The sequence below is a fragment of the Phaethon aethereus genome (genome assembly GCF_964289735.1).
Source record: "Phaethon aethereus genome assembly, chromosome: 16".
NCBI classification, from domain to species: Eukaryota; Metazoa; Chordata; class Aves; order Phaethontiformes; family Phaethontidae; genus Phaethon; species Phaethon aethereus.
The window spans coordinates 6,362,545-6,384,094 of record NC_138592.1 but is presented as its reverse complement, the minus strand read 5'-3'; the positions used below and the strand labels follow the sequence as shown (position 1 = coordinate 6,384,094).

At 37.0% G+C, this 21,550-nt stretch overlaps 1 protein-coding gene across 1 annotated transcript; it reads left to right on the top strand.

Moving 5' to 3' along the window:
- Positions 1-5,736: 5,736 nt before the first annotated feature.
- On the top strand, positions 5,737-20,606 carry SPO11 (SPO11 initiator of meiotic double strand breaks; the record flags this gene model as incomplete). Its single annotated transcript, XM_082007161.1, has 13 exons — positions 5,737-5,834; positions 8,537-8,698; positions 11,703-11,791; positions 12,360-12,426; positions 12,641-12,749; positions 13,387-13,473; positions 15,149-15,185; positions 15,408-15,517; positions 16,429-16,528; positions 17,835-17,872; positions 19,416-19,492; positions 19,697-19,808; positions 20,487-20,606. The coding sequence occupies 13 exons, from the start codon at positions 5,737-5,739 to the stop codon at positions 20,604-20,606; spliced, it is 1,206 nt and encodes a 401-aa protein (XP_081863287.1).
- Between the last annotated feature and the right edge of the window lie 944 nt (positions 20,607-21,550).

Here is a 21,550-nt window from a genome sequence, read left to right as displayed (position 1 = left end):
AAGTGAAAAACTCCATCCCGAGTTTTACCTGTTGGCATAAATCTGGGGCCATGACAGCATTGATGTAGCGATCATATAAATGAAAGAACAGATTTTGGTTCAAGTATTTTTAATGTACAGCAGCTGGCATTTGGGGGTTTAAAGAGCAAAATCATGCCTGAGTTTTCATGCTTCCTAGGATTTTGCCAACAAAAGGAAACCAGAAAATAAACAAGACATTTTACCTTTTGAAAGCCAGAAGCAATGCAGCTGTTTCCAAAACCACTATGCTCAAGCTGTCACATGAACATGGAATAGAAGACATCCAGTTACGTTTTAGCACAAATGTCTTCCATTTGTTTGTTTCAACATATTTTCCCTTTAACACATTTTTTAAATCAGAATTTTTCCTAATAACATGTTTATTCAATGTTCAGTTAAAACCAGATTTGGATTTTTACAAGTATATAGATATTTACAAATCAATCCATTAGATATTATTGCTGATACCTGGGAGTTGCCAGAGAGAGTGGAGGGAACTGGCCGTTAACTCACCTGGTCTTATTATTTATTTAGCTGCTATATAAGCACTTCAGCCCAGATTTTAATTTGATTCCCATTCCTAGCAACAAAAAATGAGGTAATAGGTAAATGATAGGTGTTTATCTCTGTTAGAAATAGATTGGCATTAGGTGCACAGAGTGGCACCATGTATTTGCCTAATCTCTTTTATGAGAGAGATAATCCCAGCTGTCATGGGATTTTGATATAGAAGACAGCAGAAAAAGAGTTTAACATTTTCTCCGTAACATAGACAATTCTATTTATTATTTGTAGTTGAGAGATCTGTAGGTTCTTCAACAGCAAGAAAATCTTTATTTTCAGCAGTCACACTCAGCACAGGAGAGACATGGACCTGTTGGATCGGGTCCAGAGGAGGCCACAAAAATGCTCCGAGGGCTGGAACAGCTCTGCTGGGAGGACAGGCTGGGAGAGCTGGGGTTGTTCAGCCTGGAGCAGAGAAGGCTCCGGGGAGACCTTACTGCGACCTCCCAGTACTTAAAGGGGGCTTGTAAGAAAGATGGGGGGAGACTTTTTAGCAGGGCCTGTTGCGATAGGACACAGGGTGATGGTTTTAAACTAAAAGAGGGCAGATTTCAACTAGATCTAAGGAAGAAATTTTTGACAATGAGGGTGGTGAACCCCTGGCCCAGGTTGCCCAGAGAGGTGGTAGATGCCCCATCCCTGGTAACATTCCAGGTCAGGTTGGATGGGGTTCTTAGCAACCTGATCTAGTTGAAGATGTCCCTGCTCACTGCAGGGGGGTTGGACTGGATGGCTTTTAAAGATCCCTTCCAACCCAAACCATTCTATGATTCTGTAATCCTATGATACATGGAGGCTTGGATGTTTCAAAATATTTTCTCTATGTTCCTCCACAACATGTTCTCCAAAAGAATAATAACAGTGGTAGAATGCCCAACTTGCCCATATAAAATCCTATTCTCATTTTTTATCTAACTTTTCCAAACCTTAGAGCTGCTACAACTGTTTTGTTTTGTTTTTTTAATAGTGGCTATGATAGTACTGGGCCAGCTCAAAGCTCTCAGCACATAAAATTTATGTCATTGAATGTTCACTCACATAATGCTGCCTGTTTGCAGCTTAATTATTATCAATGAACCAGAGTGTACATAGCATTTATGCTAAATTGGGAAAAAACATTCTTTTATTTAACTTACTTTGTGTTTCTTTGTCTCAAATACCTGTCTTGCCCTGCAACCCAAAATACATTACTGCCCCTAAAAGCATTAGAAAATGTTGGATCTGAAAATCACTGTGACAGACGTTAGATGATAGTTACTTTTGTTTTTAAGAAAGGCCTCTCAGAGTTTATTTCTGGCTGAAAGATAAAACACAAAAAGAAGGGATGGTAACAAAAAACCACTTCCTCTTATGGTGATTTGTCTCACCACAAAATAAATATTTTACAGGTGTTTCTCTCTCCAGAGCTAGGTAAACTGAAAACATGTATTAGGATTGTGGGGTTTTTTAGCCAACCATGTTAGTTGGAAGGAGATGTCCCGCTTGAAGTTGTCAGCTGTCAGCAGTGAATGACTTTTCATCTCCTATTTCTCTGGGCTTTGCTCATTAGAAAAAGATCAGTAACTTTTCATGTAACTGGCAGGTGATAGATCTTGCTCCTGTTTCGTCCTAACCTATTCACAGTAAACTTTTGGCTCACAAAATGTCTGCCCTTCCAAGGATTGTCCAGATCACAACCAAGGAATCTGGAAAGAAACTGAAGCTTTCTGGAACGCAGTAGGCATACTCCCAAGAAGCTCTTCAATGGCTGGTGGAGATGCTTTTTTTCCTGTTCTTACTGTAATTTTTGAGCCTTCATCTATCTCCTATCTGGCCAAAATACTTCTGCTTGGACTGAATCACGACCTTTTACAGAGGTCTCCCTTTTTTTAGACTTGAGTGCAAGACTGGATTTCACATGCTATTTGGCAGTAATTGAAAATAAGCATATCAGGTCATATCAGGTCCATTGGTGTGTCTACCAGTCTGTTAAAAGAATTAAGGACAGGCGACTTGGTGAGAAATAATTACCATAGCAATCATGAAAAGAGTGTAAGAGACTAACTACATATGAAAAGAGGAAAAATCTTTCGATAAAGGATGCAGTGAAGAAAAGGGAAGAGCGTACCTATGCTTTTACATCTTTTATGCATTATTTATTCTACTGATGCAGTTATTTATAGATGAGAAATGAGTAACAAGCAGTTTAAAATCTTGGCACTAAGATAAATGCACATACTTGTTCTGTACAGTGCTCTCATTGTGTAGTGCATAGTGATAGCAACAGTTTTTGATCCAGACAGGTTCTTCTTCAGCAGTTACAGACAGGCTTCGAAATCGGCATCCAACAGCTCATACCGACTATTTCACAGCAGAGCTTCCTCCAAAAGTATCCCGATAAGAGCATATGTTTATAATAGGAGACAATCTCAAGGGAACTTTTTGGGAACAGGCTATCTTTTAAAGCAAACAGGTCTGAATGTGTTTCATTACCTATCATACTTGTTTTATCAAGGATTAATGAAATCATAGTGTTACATTTAACAGCTTCAAAGTAGTAATCTTTTTTTCTCTGCCATCTGTGGTGCCCTCTACTGCACATCTTTGTAGAAGCAAGACAAATATTGAGATAACCGCATCGGTTACACTGCTTTTTTCCACATTTTTCTTTCCACCTTAACATTTAATAATGGTTCATTGTCTGTTTTCCTAATAATTTTCCTTCTAATATATATAAAAAATGCAGTCGGTATTTGCAATTGAAATTCTTTTTTTTTTTTTTTTTTTTTTTTTGCAAGCAAAGTTAAAAGAGGGAAATAAAGAAAGGAAGAGGGCTTTAGGAAATGAACCTCCTAGTTCATATATTGATTGCAGTTCATTTACTGGTCATATTCTGGATATTAATTTATGTGGTTATATATATGTGCATATTTACCTATATGTGTGCAATATTAAGGTTAAAACATGGACATTTTTGTTATTGATGCTTGGTTTTCAATCTCTGTTTTGTTGACTCAGATAAAAGCATTGAGTATTTTGATTGTGCTTTTTTATAGTTACTGTTTGCTCCTGTGAAGAAGATACAAGTCATTAAATTATCTTCTCACAAGTTGATGTATATAGTTTTGTTTGCAATCTGTTGCTAGGGGCGTGATATAATTTTGTCAGTTCTATATCAAACAAAAGTCTGTTGATTTTGATGTTGAATTGTTGGAAAGAGCTACAGAGATTTTACATAAATATTTCCGGAGTGATCTCAAGGTACCCAAAGGCCAAAGAATTAAGATGAAAGATCTGAAAATTTCAATTTATTAATTCCCCTTTCTTTTGATTGCCTCTCTTAATTGAAGCACCTTGTGTTTATATCATCATAGCCTGAGGTTTTCCTTGAATAAATCAATGCATGAATTTTTTAATTACCTACCCAAGCTGGATTTGGACTGCTTACTCTTACGAGTGCTGAAGAAGAAAGGTTCAGGGGTAGTAGCTAATGGAACAGCAGGAGAAACCAGCTGTCTCCAACATTTTAAACACTACATCATCTAATTTGCTAACAACAAGTCTGAGCATCGCAATATTTGAAATGCTGTTGGCAGTGAGCTAGATACAGCACAGCTTCCAATATTCTGACTGCTGTGCATAAAAGGCGATGCTATCAACAGTGGGCTTTAAGAAATTTTCTCTAGAAAGGACAAGCCTTTGAGATATTTATCTCCTAAGTAACTGCTAACGCTCTCAGAATGACCACTATCAGGCAGTCAATCACGATGACGTAGTTAGGGGTTGAAAAGACAATTTGGCATATCATAACTGCAAAGGTAAGAGCAGTTTAAATTCCTAGGATTTGCTTTTTTTTCAACATCGAGCTGCCAGTGAAGGAGCCCCGATCTCTGCGCTCAAAACCCACTGAAGAAACCGAGCACGTGGTTCTGCTCCGGCAGCGCCCGGGGCTGGTTTGGCCATGAACAGCAACTGGCCACGCACTGGTGCACTCTGGCCTTCACAAGGTCTCCCGCAAGTACCACATTTTCTTTTTAAAATTACAAAGTGTTTAAGCTTTCTGAAGTGAAAGAGAAGACTGGAATTTTTGTAGGAAAAAATGAACACCTAAAGAAAACAGGTACGAAATGCACCAAAATGATAATCGCATGTGGGGTTTCTTTTCAAATCTGCAGTCTGTCTCTGGCCCTGTATCGTCCATTTTGAAGCGATGCCCTCCGGCCGAGGACGCCATGTGGATCGTAAAAGTCCTGGTTCAGCCATAAGCCTTACAAAATCTAGCATTTTTTTCTTAAATCTTGGCTTTCTTGGAAGCTGGTGATTCATGACTTTTAGAATTGGGGGTCTATTGTTTGTTCAGAACACAGGTTTTTAACAGTGTATTGAGAAAGATTTGAAAACATATCCCAAGTCTATACTAAAACTTCTGAATGCTGAAAGCAAATGAGAAAAATAGTATTAAATATTTCATATCAACAGAAGTCAAATTCCATTTTGGAGAAGGAAGCTGATTTTTCAACACTTGGAGCTTTCAGCTTTTTTGGCTTTCTTCCAGCCGCTGAGAACAGTCAGGAAAAGACATTTGATATTGAGGGAAGAAAATAATTGCTGGTTGTTCAGAAAGGATAAGAAAAGTATTGATGAGCGATTTGGCCACTTTGGCCGTATTTATTCCAGTGGCCCAGAGATCTGGGTGCTGTGAAGTTCGTGCTTAAATATCTGCTCATGCACAGCAGCTCCAGAGACAGCTTCGAGGTTCGGTTCCCAGCAGAGGATGTGGTCAGTCAGAAAGGGTGGGAGAAGGTCCCTGTCAGGGTGGGCGGGGCCATCTCCTGTCTGTTAGCAAGAGCAGGAAAAGCCATTGGTCAGACAGGAAGAGCGGGAAAAGCCATTGGTCAGGCAGGAAGAGCGGGAAAAGCCCTCAGGGCCAGCTCCTGTCCGTTAGAAAGGGCGGGAAAAGCCCTTGGTCAGTCAGTCAGGAAGGGCGGGAAAACCTTGACTTTGGTTTCTACTGAAAATTTCTGCTTTTTCTCTGTGGCCCTATGGTTTGACCTCAGATCATGAGTTTTTAAATCCAGCACGCAGAATAGCCTTTTCTAATTTCTTTGGTAATCCCTTTTTAACATGGCTTCATTCCTTCCAAAGAAGTTGGATTGGTCTGCACCAACCTTCATGGAGGACCACAGTGTGCGTTCCACTGAAGTGCCAGCTAGGAACAAGGCCAGCTCCAGGGAAACAAGTCTGTCTGGTCATGAGAGACACGTCCCTAGGTAAAAGATGTGAAAAATAGCACCCATACTCTCTTTTTGTGGTAATGCTTAAGTAGGTAGCGCAGCATTGCACCTAATGGGCTTGTGCAAAAGTGAAAAACATACTCCCCTAAAAACACAGGGGAGAAGGGGCTCTCACACTGTAAGCAGCATCTCTGTTCCCTCAGACCTCTCCAAAAAGTCTGTAGGTACAGAGAGAAATACAGAAAACTGTGACACAACAAACATACTGAATTTCACTACCAAAAAACTCTCTTTTTTTTTAAAGACTCATTCCGCACACAGTATATCAGCCTCAGAGGCTAGAACAGACTGGGAGCATCTTAAAAGTATACTAAAAGGAGCAGGATAACAACAACAATAATAATAATAATGACTACTTGGAGAGTTCTTGGTCTTTGTGGCAGGGTATGGGAACCGCATGCCTTTAGCGAGGTACAGTTCTGGGTTTTGGAGTGTTTATTACATTGCATTATTTGTAACTGTTTCTCTTGTGTGTTTATATTGTTTGCTTGCTAAAGGGGCTATAATATTAACCTTTTGTGCTATTAATGTTGAAGGTCATTTCTTGTGCTATATGGAAACAAGTACCTCCTCACGCTGTAACCTGTTAGGAATGATCAGGCAGACCCTGTGAGATATACAGTGCCTACTGCTTCTCTGCTCAGATCTCACTGCTAACTAAAGCAGAGTGAATTTTAAGTAGGCATACTTGGCCAGTATTGTATATTTGCTTACTAAATTCAGTTAACGTCTGCAAAAGGAGACAGAATATCAGCAGGGGTTACACAGAGAATTGCTGTCCTCTTCCTCCTGCTTTGCCACATTTACAACTTCTGTTGGCCAATAAATGGGGAAACTGGCATTGGAACAGAAAACTAGACTTAAAAATTCTGCAGCACACTTTGAAATACATCTGGAATATTAAGACAGAGTGGACAGAATCAAATTAGGAAGTAAAAGTATTTATCAAAGCATGACATGGTTCAGATTTCCTATCTACCTATCTGTTCACAGGATCACAGAATCATTAAGGTTGGAAGGGACCTTCGAGATCATCAGGTCCAACCGTTAACCCAACACCACCATGTTCCCTCAACCATGTCCTGAAGCGCCACATCCACACGCTTTTTGAACGCTTCCAGTGATGGTGACTCCACCATGAGTCATACATATATTTTTATTATATTATTTATTTTTATTTATATACTCATACATATTTTTATTGTCTTGAACACTCTAATTTTTGTTATGTTGGATGTCTGCACCACAGTCAGCTTTGCTTACCTATTCTACTCTTACCGTTGGCTCCAATACACATTTAGCTCGCCAACCAAACATTTCCTCTGTGCTTAATAGAATTTCTGGTTTGGATATGGCAGTGAGATTCTAATTTGGAGGAAGAGACTATGAGTCTGAAAGTTAAGGAATCTTGGACTTGATTAGGAAGCTATTATACAGTAGAAAATGAATTTACATATTGGCTGCATGACCAGGCCTTCTTGTATTATCTGCACTGCAAATGCTCCACTGTTTCACCTTTGGAAAGCCCTTAGTGTGTTTGTGTCCAAGGTTATTCATCTGAAAAACAGAAAAAATCTTGCATTGTATTTTTTGAACAGTTTAATATTATTGGACAAAAATGTTAGTAATACTAGTAGGGTTTTTTAATACAGATACTATTACGAATAACATTTTAAAATAAAAGGTTAATAGTTTCCAGAAATTGCTTTCAAAAAATTATAATCTAGTTTCAGTGGAATGAAGAGTAAGTGGAAGTTGAGATACAAAATGGAAGAAACATATTCAGCTGATGGAAGAGAGCTTTAATGACACTTCATTATTGTTTAAGGAGACTCAGAGCTAGGTTTTAAAAGTCATTCTTGCTGGTTTTGTAACAGTGGGATAATTCATTTTGTGCAGTGTGCAGTGGTGTTGACTCATCTTTTCCTAGTATATTACTTAATGACAAAATTGGACTTTGCTGATAAAACTTTGAGCTAAAAGAAGTTTTGTCTATTTTTTTAATTCCTACCTAAACTTATGATGGTATATAGTACACTTGTAATTTTAAGGACAGCTGAAATGTCGGAGTCAGATTGCTTATGAAAATAAAAAGCATCTGTCATAACACTCAGACCAGCCTACATTTTTGCTTTAAGCAATCTGCTGCAAGGTGACTTTGGCTTTTTAGGTGAAAGATACAAATTTTATTCTTTACCTAGTGCATCTGTTGAGACTAAGCCTTCATATAATTAAAAACCTTAACAGTTTTTTCAGGGCAGCATAACCTTTTTCAGACCAAAAGGTTAATGTACAACAGTACAACAGGAAGTATTTGTACTCTTGAACATTTTTTAAATTTACAGCATTTAAAAACAATTTAGCCCAAATCATAGCCAAAGCCAATATTACATCATTTATAGTAAAACATTAATCATTAGTCACAAACCAGCCAGTAGGTCTAAAAGTTCAGATGGTGAAAAATTTTATGGTTTCAGGATTGAATAGAAATGTACTTTTAATTTTCTCCTCAGTCATGCATCTGGAATGGGAAGTCAAAGATTTTAGGGAAACTGAGCAAAACAAAATTAAAAAACAAAAGAGCTCCTCCACATTTTTGAAACAACTATATCCTTGATGCAGTTTTGGATTACATGATTTTTGTAGGAGTGGAGATAGATGATCAAAACTCAAAGTAGAACTAGGTATTATCATATGAACTGTATAATTAATTTTCTTTGTTTCAGTTCTGAAGTTCTTGAAGCAATAGAAAATGTTATTCAAGATGTACTTGAAAGCTTGGCCCAAAAAAAAGCACCTGTTCTCACACTGGCTAACAGATCAGATTGGAGGAATATAGAGTAAGTATTATATATTTTAAAGTCCTGCCTTAGATCAATATAAATGCCATGAATATAAATGTGATTATGTAACTTCCAGAAAAGTCGATCAAATATAGTCCTATAAGTATTAGAGTCAATACATAATTTGACTTCTAAAAAAGTAATGGACAAATAAAAAGTCACGCTTAGTAACCATTCTGCATGAACATGCATCATGTATTAAGTAATAGACCATAGGATAAAGGGGAATGTAAAACTACTGTAATAGGGGTTAGAAAGGAAAGGGAGGTCCTATAAACAATCATTTTCTGGATGCAATAGAAACCAGAAATGGCAAGTTGTGTTAGAGTGAAAAAATCTGTTTTAGGCTGGAAACAATTACTAACAATTTCATCCTCCAATGCCTTTTCTGTGCTTCCTCTTTTCTTTTTCTTTGCTTTTCCTCATGGTATCTTATTTCTTAAAATGATAGTGATAAACTTATCCTTTTTTTGTTCTTCAGAGAAGGTGCATCTCACCTCTTCCTGTTGTATTTCTTACCTCCATGTTGTGTTCTAAGTTAAGTTCATTACCAGCCGAATAAGGCAAATCAAGTTTCTAATACATTATCTAAATTTCAGAACTTATGCCAGCTTATCTATACTGGATCAGAGAAAAAGCAACTGTCCTCCTTTATAAGGATTTGTAGTAGTTGTTTGTGTAACAGTATTTTTCCATGGAGCTCATTTAAACTGAAAATACCTGAAACGGAGAGATTAATTGCCTGCTATGATACAGAAGTAAAAGGATAAAGGAAGACACGAATCTATTTCTTGTCCTCTAATAGCTTTGGAAGTCAGTGGGTTAAAGGATATTTAGATTGGTAAGATTGCAAAGGTGATTGTAAGTGGACACATTACAAACATTTGAGGTTGAGAAAGCATAGAAAACCTTCCACACGTAACACTTGGGTGGAATACTCGCTTAATGAGAACAATACATTTCTGTCAATCAAAAAAACTGAGGAGCCTGAAGGGAATTGGTTAACTGAAAGGCTTGTATGTTCCAGGGAATTTATGGTTTGTGTCTTGATAGTTTGACAAAAATGTTTCACTCAGATGTCTGTAAAATTAGAATACTATAACAAAGTTTTGCAATTTTTGGCAATCTTCGGGGAAATGGCATTCCAGTCTAGAAAAACAAATGTGAGATGTTATTTGCCGTCAGTACACATAGGGGGGAAAACGTTCAAATTAAAACAAGTTAACATCACAGTGTGTTAAAAATAAGACTCATCAATCACATTACAAAAAGCTGAACTATTATTTATGGTGGAGAAGTGTAGTCTCAGATACGCATTTCTGTTGAATAATGATCTATATCCCACTTTAATACAGCAGTTTGAGAAGACTAAAATAAAAATAAATAGACAAATAAAAATAAAAACAGAACACCAAAATATAATACAAATAGAAGAAAATGGGGCATTTTTTTTCTTTTTTTAGGCAGCCTTTTCATACCTAATCTACACAGATGGAATCTGCTGGGCAGGAACTAGTAGAATGAGAGAAGGACTTAATATTTGAAATGTTGCTTGTAAACATTTGTAGATGCCCAGAGAGGTATTTACCCGAGAATGATGCCAATCAGTGAGAACGCCAGGCCTGAAGTACTACAATCATTTTCCATTGCCCAGCTGTATCTTTCCGGGGCGGGGGGGGGGGGGAGATTTCCCATTAGTGCAAAGCAGATTTTATAGAAAACTACTCTGCTTGGATAAATGCAATCCTAGGAGGAATTGCTTGGGTGTCCGATCTAATGCCAGTTAGCAGTTGCCTTTACGAAATATCCGTGGGAGCCGCACAGCCCAGGTCCTCCAGCACGCTGTTCTCTGCAAGGAGCCTTCCTTGCTTAACCCCAGAGCGCAGCCCAGCAAAGTTTCGATTCCGGTTTTCCTCCCGTGCAGTCACAGTGCAGGGAGCATGCAAGCGAAATGCAGGAATATCTTTTAGCTGTTGCAGCACAAAGGCAGGAAAGATACTTTAAAGCCGGCAGGCAGGTGCTAGGCTGTGCTGTTTGCTTCTGCTGCCGCTTTACATTAACGTGCACCGCGGTGTGCTCTGCCACCCAAAGGATGCATGCGGCAAAACCTCTGACAAAGACATTCAGAAACATCGTGTGGTTTTAGACAAAATTATGGCCATTTTACCACCAATACTGTTCGAAAGACCATACAAAACTCTGACGTGAAAAAGAATGCTTTAAAGACAGGACTTGTCATATCATAAGGCACTAAAATTAGTTTTAAGTGAAATAATAAAGTGTCGTTAAGAAAATAAGTGATTCTTTTGGTGAAATGTGCACCTTCAGACACGAAATGGTGAAACGCAAAATGGTGGCGCTCATTTAGATTAAACAACTGTTTAGAAAATAGGATGGACCACATTTTTGTTTCCAAAAGTTAATAATGGAATATAATTGAATTATTCTGATAGTAATTTAAGGGCATAAATCAGATAATATTATTGTGATATGAAATAATAACACTTTTTCATACATTCTGTGCCAGAAAGTCACTGTGTCAGACTTTATTTGTATTGCAGTAATGATTCACATTTTCTCTTGTGTTGGCTATTCCTTTTTTTTCATGATACATAATAATCGATGCTGATATATTAACAGTTATAAACATGTATAAAGTATTTTTCTTGTCTCTACTTTTGTCTGGAAACATGTATTTTAGGCTTAAATTCAGTGTTGAAGTACCTTCTTGATAAACTTTCATGTTTTGAAGCCAGTGATCTGATGGGGACAGTTCAGTAATGTTTTGCATGGGTCATTTTGGCAGATGATGACTACTGCCTGCCTTTTTCCTCCAGCCACTCCAGCTGCACCCAAGTTCATTGTTTCTGTACCGAGTCTGAAAATAGCAGTAGATATTCGATTATAGGAAAGGAGTCCGAGTCTGAATTACCTTGCAGAGAACAATTCACATATACTTAATAAGTTTACAGTTTTATTGTATTTGTTTGCAACGTATCAGATTTAAAGATTCTGTAGGTCTACAGATGATACCACATTGTACTACAAAACAAATAAGAAGTGACTGCCCTAGATCAGCACCAAGATTTGGTAAGTTAAAAAAGTCCAAAAGCAGAATTCTTGTATTTTCTTGTATTTTAGTTCAAAACTTTGTTAAAAAAAAAAAAAAAAGCAAACTATGAAAAAAAATTATGCACTGTGATTTAGAAGTGTATAGCTAATATAACCTGATATTATGACCAGCCCTTCAGCTTCTCTCTTCTCTATTAAATTATAGTGAGTGACAGTGAAATTAATACAGCATTCTTACAGTTTCTACCCTCCCTGAATGAATATCAGCTGAAGGCACATTCAAAAGGTCTAAAGCTAGCTAATAAAGGAATCTTGGAATATCGACAATAAACTAATTTCTTTTTCTAACTCAGTCATTTAATTTCTTGTCCTGGACAGCAGGGCATACATTCCCTCACTTAACAAATATGCTAGAAATTATTGTGTCTATTGATTAGTACGGTCTCTCTGTATTTTCACAGCACATAAAAACATACGTTTAAAAGTTTTATTTTATGAAACACAAATATGGGTCGATATAAAGACAAATTATTGTATATGAATTTCTGAAAATGGATAAAATATTTTTAAAAATTTATCTTTTCAGCTCTGATGCTCAAAATATTATCTATGATCTACAAGATGGTGCAGAGCAATACTTATGCAACTAAAAGGTAACATACTACATTTCTGTGATTTCAAATAAAGTTGTATTTTAAGAACGTTATTGTGAAAAACGGCCTGTAGGATGCAAACCTGTAGGATAATGGATTCCTGTACCTAAAATGCTTTAGGTTGCTGTGATTATCCATGCCATCTGTAAGATTCTCATGATCCTACAGCTGTTTCAGTATTATAATTACAAATACAATATTTTTGTCTTGATAGAGATATATATTATTCAGACACATTACTGTTTGGCAGCCAAAGTGTTGTGGACAATATAATCAATGACATTTCTTGCATGCTAAGGATACCTCGGAGAAGTCTACATATAGTAAGTGTCCAATTATGAATGTTTTTATCATTATTTCCAAATCATATAGATTGAACTGGAAGCTGAAATACAAAGAAGTTATCAGTAAGAAATAGGAAGTAAAAATAAAAAGTGTCATTTGTGCAAATGAAACCTAATTATGGTTTACCATAGTCCTTGAAAGGTTTCTTCCTTCAGAGAAAATTCACAGAGTTTGCCTGCTCCAAAGAGTTTGGGACAAACGGCCCGCTAAATTCACAGGGCCTTTTGCTATTATCTAGTGAAGGCAGTGTTTAAACTTCATAGTGCAAGACATCTGTTTAGCAATTTGTACTCAAATGATTTGCTAACTTGGGGGTTAAATGAAAACTTAAAGTAAGTCAGAGATGTAACAACCTCTCAAATTTACTTGTATATCTCATGCCTTACAAGAATTCCTTTGTATCTACAAATGCAATTAACATTATTTATTGTAAGTATGCCTTTATATCCCTGATGACAACAACATTGCTTAGTGTTTAAAAGGTTGATGGCGGTCAATAACTGCTTATTACTGGTCAGAACTGTTTTCAGAAGTTTCTTGTTTTGCTTGTGCAATATAGTAACGTAACAGCATGTAACTTCCAATTTACTGTATAGAATTTACTATTTTTTTCAGCTGTCTACAACTAAAGGTTTTGTTGCTGGTAATTTAAGTTACACTGAGGAAGATGGTACAAAAGTGAATTGTACCTGCAGTGCAACAGTATGTATTATAAAACAGTAGCAGTAATTCATAGCATCTACCTTTACATGATATCCTGCACTTGTAGCTCAGGTTACTGTATACATTTATTATACAGACTGTGCTTGTGGCAAATTGAGACATTACAACCTGGGTGAAAAAAGAGATATAAAAAGTAGTGCTCAACTGATGGCAATTATGAAGCTCAACTATACACTCACCAGGAATATATCCTTTGGATATGGTTTCTAGGCACTATCTTCTACCACGGAGGCCTTGCAGAGGAAGGTGTACATCTTGCGCATCTTACGCTTTGTATTACAATGTTCTGCCAAATAAGTGCTCAGAATTAAAGAATCCTGAGCACCCTGAACGTACTTTGTTTCTGTTACAATAGATTGACTTCTGGCAGAGTAAGAAAACAAGTCTTACAGCATGACTTAACATACTCACATGGTCCGCAATGAGCTGCTTCCACCACACTGGGCAGACTCCTCTAGCAGCAACAGCACAGATGAGAGATTGAACTGAGCCTCTGTAACTAGAAATCTCTTTCTGGACCCAAATTATGTTCACATTTACAGAGGTTTAACGATGATACTCCACATAAGAGTTGATATTGTCTGCATGTGCCAAGCACTGTACAACCAAAGGTATATCAGGCTGTTTGGTCTCAGGATTATCACTTACACAGGAATTACAGACATTAGAAGGGCTTGTATTTGTCAACTAATTTGATCAAAGGTGGCACTGAGCTAGAGAGAAGTTTATAACCATGGTTTCATAAGAGTCAAGAGCCAAAAGTGGTTTGAGGAGATGAGATTCAACAGACCTAGTCCTAAAAGATTTCCTATAGCCATGCAGAATATGAAAGCAGGAACAGAACTCAGACTTGCTGCCTGTTGTCATGATTTCCTGGAAAATGTGTTCATTGTAAGCCTAAGTCAGTAATATCAAAATGGAAAGATAACCTTAAGCTGCCTACTATACTTTGTTTTTAAGCAGAGCGTAAAGACCCCTGTTATTAATGCTCTTCTACAGCTCTTTGTATTTTTATTTGTTGAGTTGTTCCACCCTGGCACCGGAGGTGATTTAGCAGTCAGAAGTAAAAACAGACCACACACTTCAATATATACATACTCTTTTGCCAAGTTCTTCCTCCAGTTCCTGTTTTCTCATCCATATGCTTGCCAGATTGAGCCAATCTTAATAAGAGATGTAAAGTAAACATTACTATGTCTTAAAATTGGTGCTCCAAAATAGTTATAAAATCAGGTTATAGGTTAATAAAAGAAAGGATTCAATGGTCTTCCAAAAAGAATGTTTCAAGCTTGTATTAAATTTGCAGTCTTCACACCAAGCTGACTTTTTTCTGGCTAAGACAGATAAAAAAGTAATCAGGACATTGCTATCTCTGTAATGCCCATATGATGAACAATCTTCTGTGACAGTAGTGCTAACACTTTTGAAAAGCGTCTTGTCTTAACAGGAGGACTCCTACACAACCATACAATAGAGCAGGATATGAATGGTTGAATACACTTATAAAGAGGTGAAAATGTTGAGACTGATCTCATATATAGAAGATGAATGGTTGTCTCAGGATGTAATTGTGTCCTTCATTACCTAATATTGTTATTTTAAAATATATCATTTTCTCTGTTTAAAATGATTAATCTCATTTTTGTTGTTTTAGGCAGTCACTGTGCCATCTAATGTTCAAGGAATTAAAAGTATCCTTTGAGCAAGAACCCTTGTTGTAGAGTGAAAAAATAAAGTAAAAACAAAGAATATTCCAAGTTAAACAATGTTCTGGTAATTTTTTCTTTGCTTGCTGGCTCTGAAATTGAGTCATGAACATGGCTTTTGGCTCCAGAACAGGTATTTTAGAGCATTTAGTTTTAATTGATTGGTGTGATGGATCACTTTACATGCAGCTAGCCTTAACAGAAAAGATTTAATCTCACATGCCAAATTTATGTTAATTGTAGAAAAAGATGCAACTTTTCAGAGACTCCTGGATGATGACTTCTGCAATAAATTGACCCCATGTATAATGATTACGGTATGCATTTTATATTTCATACCATCTAGCTAGACGTAAGAATTTAAATAATACTTTAGCATTGTAGTGGTGCTCAAATTTGGTCCAAGGACCATAATAGAATTAATATGAAACATGTCTAACAATATTTTTAAAAATTTTATTATCCTCATGGAAATGCAAAATACACATTCTAAAGACTTATTTCCTCCAAACATCTCAGAGCGTGGTAGCTTATCAGCTTCATGTACTGCTGCAAAGTAGCTGCCGCACTCAGTCTCAGAAAGGCTTAACTGCTGAGTAACCTTTCCTCCTGCAGGATCCTAGCTTTAGCAAACCCAAATGAAACACTGTTGGTTGATTTTGGATTGTACTGAAAAAGCTATGGAGCCTGGAGAATTAATAGGAATGTGTAAATGGAATACACGTGCCTACTTGTTCTGGGACAAATTTGGCCCTCAGTGAGGAAAAAACATATCCCCATACCTAAGAGAGATAAGCATTTATACTGTGCTGCATACCGTCCAGTTGTAGCCAGTCATAGCAAGAACTTGGTTTATATTGTTTCATTAGTGCCATAAATGAGAAGAAAAAACTGGCCTTCTTACACCAGCTTATACAGATACCGGGGTACATCTATACATCAACTCCCAGACCTTACAAATTAACTCCTTAAGTAGAGGAATGTATGATACCTCTACAGTGCCTGTAATCCAGGACATCTGCTGTGCTGCTCCCCAGCCCATTCCTCCTTCCCTCCCCAGCAAGCCAAATAGGAGCATACAATTTTCCCTGCAAAATAGCTGCTGGAGAAATATTTCTGCCAGCATTTTGTTTGCTTGCTTGCTTTTAAATGACAAATGTAAACACATATGTAGCTAGATGCTGTTTTAATTAATTTAAAACTGTCTGCTTTTATTTTATTTCCTTAGGGAAGAGGCGTACCAGATCTTAATACACGACTTTTGGTCAGAAAGCTGTGGGATAGTTTTCAGATTCCTATTTTCACCCTTATGGATGCAGATCCACATGGTAAATTTGTAGAGGTTCAATTACATAAAAGGAAAGCAAAATTTATTTAGAATGTCTTTTCTCACTTGTATGCGAAGGTGCTCAGAGCACAGAGATCCCACACATTCAGAGGGTTCCTGATCTATGCAGAATATATCTAGGAGTATGGAAGGAGTTTGTGAAGCATCAGTACTGGCTTTACATCTCCACTGAATATACCCTTACCCTCTGTGATGATTTGTTGTGCTTTGAGGTATTAGTAAGAATCTTATCTTGTGCCTGAAAAAGAAAAAAAAAATATATAGAATTCGTAGCTCAGAATAGAGCTAGATTTTGAAAGTACCTGTCGGCCTAAAAATGAATATAAGGATAATGGGATTTTATGATCCATTGCGTGATTCCACTGATTTTACGCACTTGACCACTTCTAAAAGTCTCAGGAGGTCCTAGCTGTATCTTTACAGAGTTAAATACCATTGAAAATGTTGCTCTGTCAAGAATTCCAGCTGTGTGCTATACTATTCCTTTTGTAAAATAAAGGGAAATACCAGGAACTTCTGTAAATGCACAGTTTTGTATAAGGAAAAATTTTTAACTACATTATCCTTAGGCCAGACAGACATGAAGAAAATAGTACGTTTGAGCAAAGCGAGTCTTCTGTTGGTTTTAAAATAGTTCACATACACTTATATTACTAATTCGGCACTCATGTCAATAGTTTACAGCGGTGAAAGCTAGAAACTACAAGTCTGATGCCAGCAGGAATAAAGTTAATCCTAAAACAAGTCCATCGCATTCTGGATGTGCTATGCCGTTACATCAGCGGCAGGTCTGAAATTTCCCTCATTTCATGAGGAATTCTGTGTATATGAGTGTGTATGCCTTTGTTTGAATTCAGATTCTGAATTCACATACACAAAATGTAGAAAATCTCTTATGTATCTACACTGATACCACCTAAAATTAGGGAGATTACTGCAAAATGAGAAGCAGCTGCTCAAAGCAATAGTATTGAGAGTTATGCATTACACAGGATTAACACTTTTCGTGATAGGTGTTGAACAATGTGCAAAAGAGCTGATTATCCTTGATTTTGAAATGACTATGCATGGACAGTGTGAAACATTTAACTATATAAAGATGACATATTATGTTCAAATTATAATTGTTTTGACATACTCCCAAAAGAATTGTAAACCATAAAGAACCTCAGTAATCATAAAGCCATAACTCTTATGCCATAAAATTGAATTCTTAATGCAGTCATCTTAAACATGCCCAGAGTGCAGATAAACAGACACTTGACATTTGGTATTCTGCAACCTAGGTGTAGAAATAATGTGCATCTACAAATATGGATCTGTGGTGAGTATAATTTTTCCACTTCAAATACATTGTTTTGTAGCCCAGCCTTGAAGCTGGAATGTATGAAATGTTACAGCCTTTGTTAGAATGGTTACTGCCTTTTATAATTTTGTTTCAATACAAAGACACAGTTTTTAGGCCTTGTGTGTCTGCAGAAATGGCTTCTTCCCGCAACAAAAAGAAACTGGATAACCATGACACATGCTTCATTTAACTATACTTCAGTTTTTCTCTGCTGCACAGGCAGATTTCAGGAAGTCCCAACAGAAAAGTGTTCCCCATTTTGCTTTGTTTCTGCCTTAGAAGAGAAATGAAGGCTGGAGGGACCTTGGGAGGAGGAGGACATAACTTGTGAGATGGGTGATTCTCCACAAAATCATGTTATGTTGGTAAAGATTTTGTTTTGGGGTGAGAATTTGCTTATAGATACATGTGTCAGTGTGGAACATTATGGAAGAAGAGGCAAAGGGAACCAGAACATCACATTGCTAAAAGATGAGGTACAGGAAGGCAGGCAGACTAAGGTGAAGGCAGAGGGCAGGAGCAGATGGGTGAACTGTTCAGTAGAGCAATGGAGAAAGAACATCCAATGTAAAAAAAAAACAACCAACCAAACAAAAAAACCCCCAAAACCTTCAGAGAACTGTCAGACATCAATGGTGTCAGAGTTCAAATATATGTCATAACATATGCCTTACGGACATCCAGGGAGACAGAACTCCCAAGCTTTCAGCTGAGCTGCCATGCTTCCAGCTCTCCCACAAAGGTGTGTAAACTGATAAAACACCATCTTCCAGAATTAAATTAAACTGTCAGGTTCCTTTGAAAGTTTATTTTGTTCAATTACAGAGCAACAGGTGTACCAAATGAAAATAGAATATGTCAAGTTCATTACCAACAATGGAAGTATTCCTTTATACCACATGTAATTTAACTTTGCTGTAGGGTGCTGTAGATGACAAAAGTTTTAACGGATTCTAAAAGCAACTCGACAAAATCAAGCATTACGTCACCACCACTTCTGGCTCAGAAAGTTGGAGTCCCAAATCATTGGGAACAGGGGGACTATTCTGAGAAGTATCATTAATTGCTTATTTGTTTTTACACTTTTCCCTGAGATATTTACTGTAGCTATGATACTGGACCAGATGAACTTTCTTTGGGCTATTTTTATATGATGTGGTGCTTTCCAGCAGAAAATATCAGAAATTTTCAGATTTGACTGTCATTGTTCCTCCTGGCTTAACGTTTTTTTTTTGGCAGTCAGACTCATGTTGACTGTAAAAAACAAAACAATTCAGACTAGACCAGCCGAAATTGGACTAGTCTAGAGTCTGAAGGGTGCAGGTCCTAGTGAAGGAATGGTTTCCAGCAAGGGGATATGGTAAGCTTCCGTTGCATTATTTTATCCTGTATCAATCTGATAGTGAAAATACCTACTTATCTTTGTAATAAAATCGGTCCATGACCTCGGAAGGCATATTATCTCAAATGGTTTAAACTAAAAGTCACTGAATGCTATAGTTGACCTTTCTTATTTTAGTCAATGTCCTTTGAGGCCCATCATCTCACCGTTCCATCAATAAAGTGGCTTGGTCTCCTTCCATCTGATCTTGAGAGGTTAGTTATTTCCCCATAAGAAACAGAAGTATTCTTCTGTTTCATAGACAGAAAATGCAGTCTGACCTAAATGCATAAAAAGGCAACTGACATTTAAATCCATTATTCTTTTCATGCATTATTTTGGCTTAATATAAACAAATAAGTTGGAATAAATATGTTTTAAGTATATGAGAAAATTTAACAACTTTATTTTCTTTTCAGATTAAATATACGCAAAGATGTCCTGATTCCATTTACAAAGCAAGATCAAAATAAGTTAGCAAGTATACAAAAGAGACCTTACATTGCTTGTCAGCCAATGTGGAAAAAAGAAGTATGTATAAACCTGTTGTTTCCTATTTCCTCCTCCCCACAGGACAAATCCTATCGCCTGCAATCCTGTTCCTCTTTATGATGACAAACTCTTAGAATGGCAGAACCAGTAAGGTTTTGCAGCCCTAAAAGAAGGCAAGATTGAGAAAGCCCATGCTCACTGTCTCTCTGAATCAGTGGGCCTCAATTGCTTGCAGGCCATAACCAGCAGCATTTTAAGCTTTCCTGACACTAGTCATCTGGTGATCATATGCTGTACATGGGATTTTAGTGTGTTGCTAAATATTACAGAATATATTACATCTTTACAAGTAGGGGAATGCTTACAACAGTTACTCTGTACTAGACCTCTACTCTTGCCTGTAGCTTTTACAGGCAAGAATCTCAGTTCGGGCATATATTGTGTGAAATGGTTAAGAAGGAAGAAAAGGTATTATGTGCCTTCTCCTTCCTGTTTATACTCATAAATTGTTTGTGTTACTGTGAGGTACACACACATGAACATACAGTAAATTGAATCTCAGCTCAGTGGCAGGGATTTTGCAGTACCATGTCCAGTAATACTACCCTTAGAGTTCTACATGCACATCCAGCAAGTGTAATTATTATTTAAATAATTGCCTAACCCTGGATCAGGCTGATGTTGCAGCATCACACATTAATTTGTTCTTTTTTTTAGCTGGAAATTATGGCAGCATCTAAACTGAAGGCTGAAATCCAAGTTTTAACTTCTCTTTCATCAGATTACCTTTCCAGAGTCTATTTACCAAACAAACTGCAATTCGGTGGATGGCTATGAATGCTTGTTTGCAAATGAAATGTTTTTCTTGAGATTGATTTATTTTGTTGACTGCTCTTAGAAAAAATGCAAAGACAGAGGAGTATGCTTCAGCTTCTTGTTAAGTTTTCTTATTGCTGTATCTAGATGATCATTCTCTCTTTTTCCTCTTTCAAAACGTAAGAGAAATTACAACCTTTTTACAGAATACTGTTGCTTCCATTTTGTGGCTTCTGCACTGTAACGATGCCAAATGCAATGATACATACATAAAAAGATAATGATGAGGTATGTTCTTTCTGGCCAGAAAATGTTAAGTTCAAAAACATATAAAGGATTTGCTTTGCCTTCTGTCTTAAAGCATAAGATGATGCTGTACCAACCTTTTTATTTTTGAAGAGAGTAAAAGACTTTGTTAATTTATTGCGCATGCTTCCTTTGGGAAATTAAGTACAGCATTGTGGCATTTTGGGTTCGCTGTAAATTCAGACCAAAAAGTTAGAGATAATTCTTCAGTACTGCATATCTCAAGCAGCTATAAACGTTCCAGCAACCAAATTACTATTTGTCTTCAATGAACAAGTGAGCCAGCAGATGTTACTGATTAAGAATTTAATAAACAATCCTGTTAATGATGCACATCGTAACAGAATCCCTTGTTCATTTTCTTTATTTAGTTGGCTCTAAAACAGTAAAAAGGAGCAAGAAACTGTGGTGATTAAAGTTTACAATCAATTTTATGTGAGGAAACCAGATTGACTGCAGAGAAAATACTTCCAAAATTGATCTACAGTCATCAGCATGGATCTTGCAAATAATATTTCCAGTAGACTTTATCTAGTTGGGGTTTTTTACTGATGTTCCACCAGGATTAAACACAAAAGGAATTAAAATTTCTTTTTATTTACTGCACAGTAGCAGTGTTACTACCTTCTAGCAATTTCTAGTGTCCAGGTGCACAACCA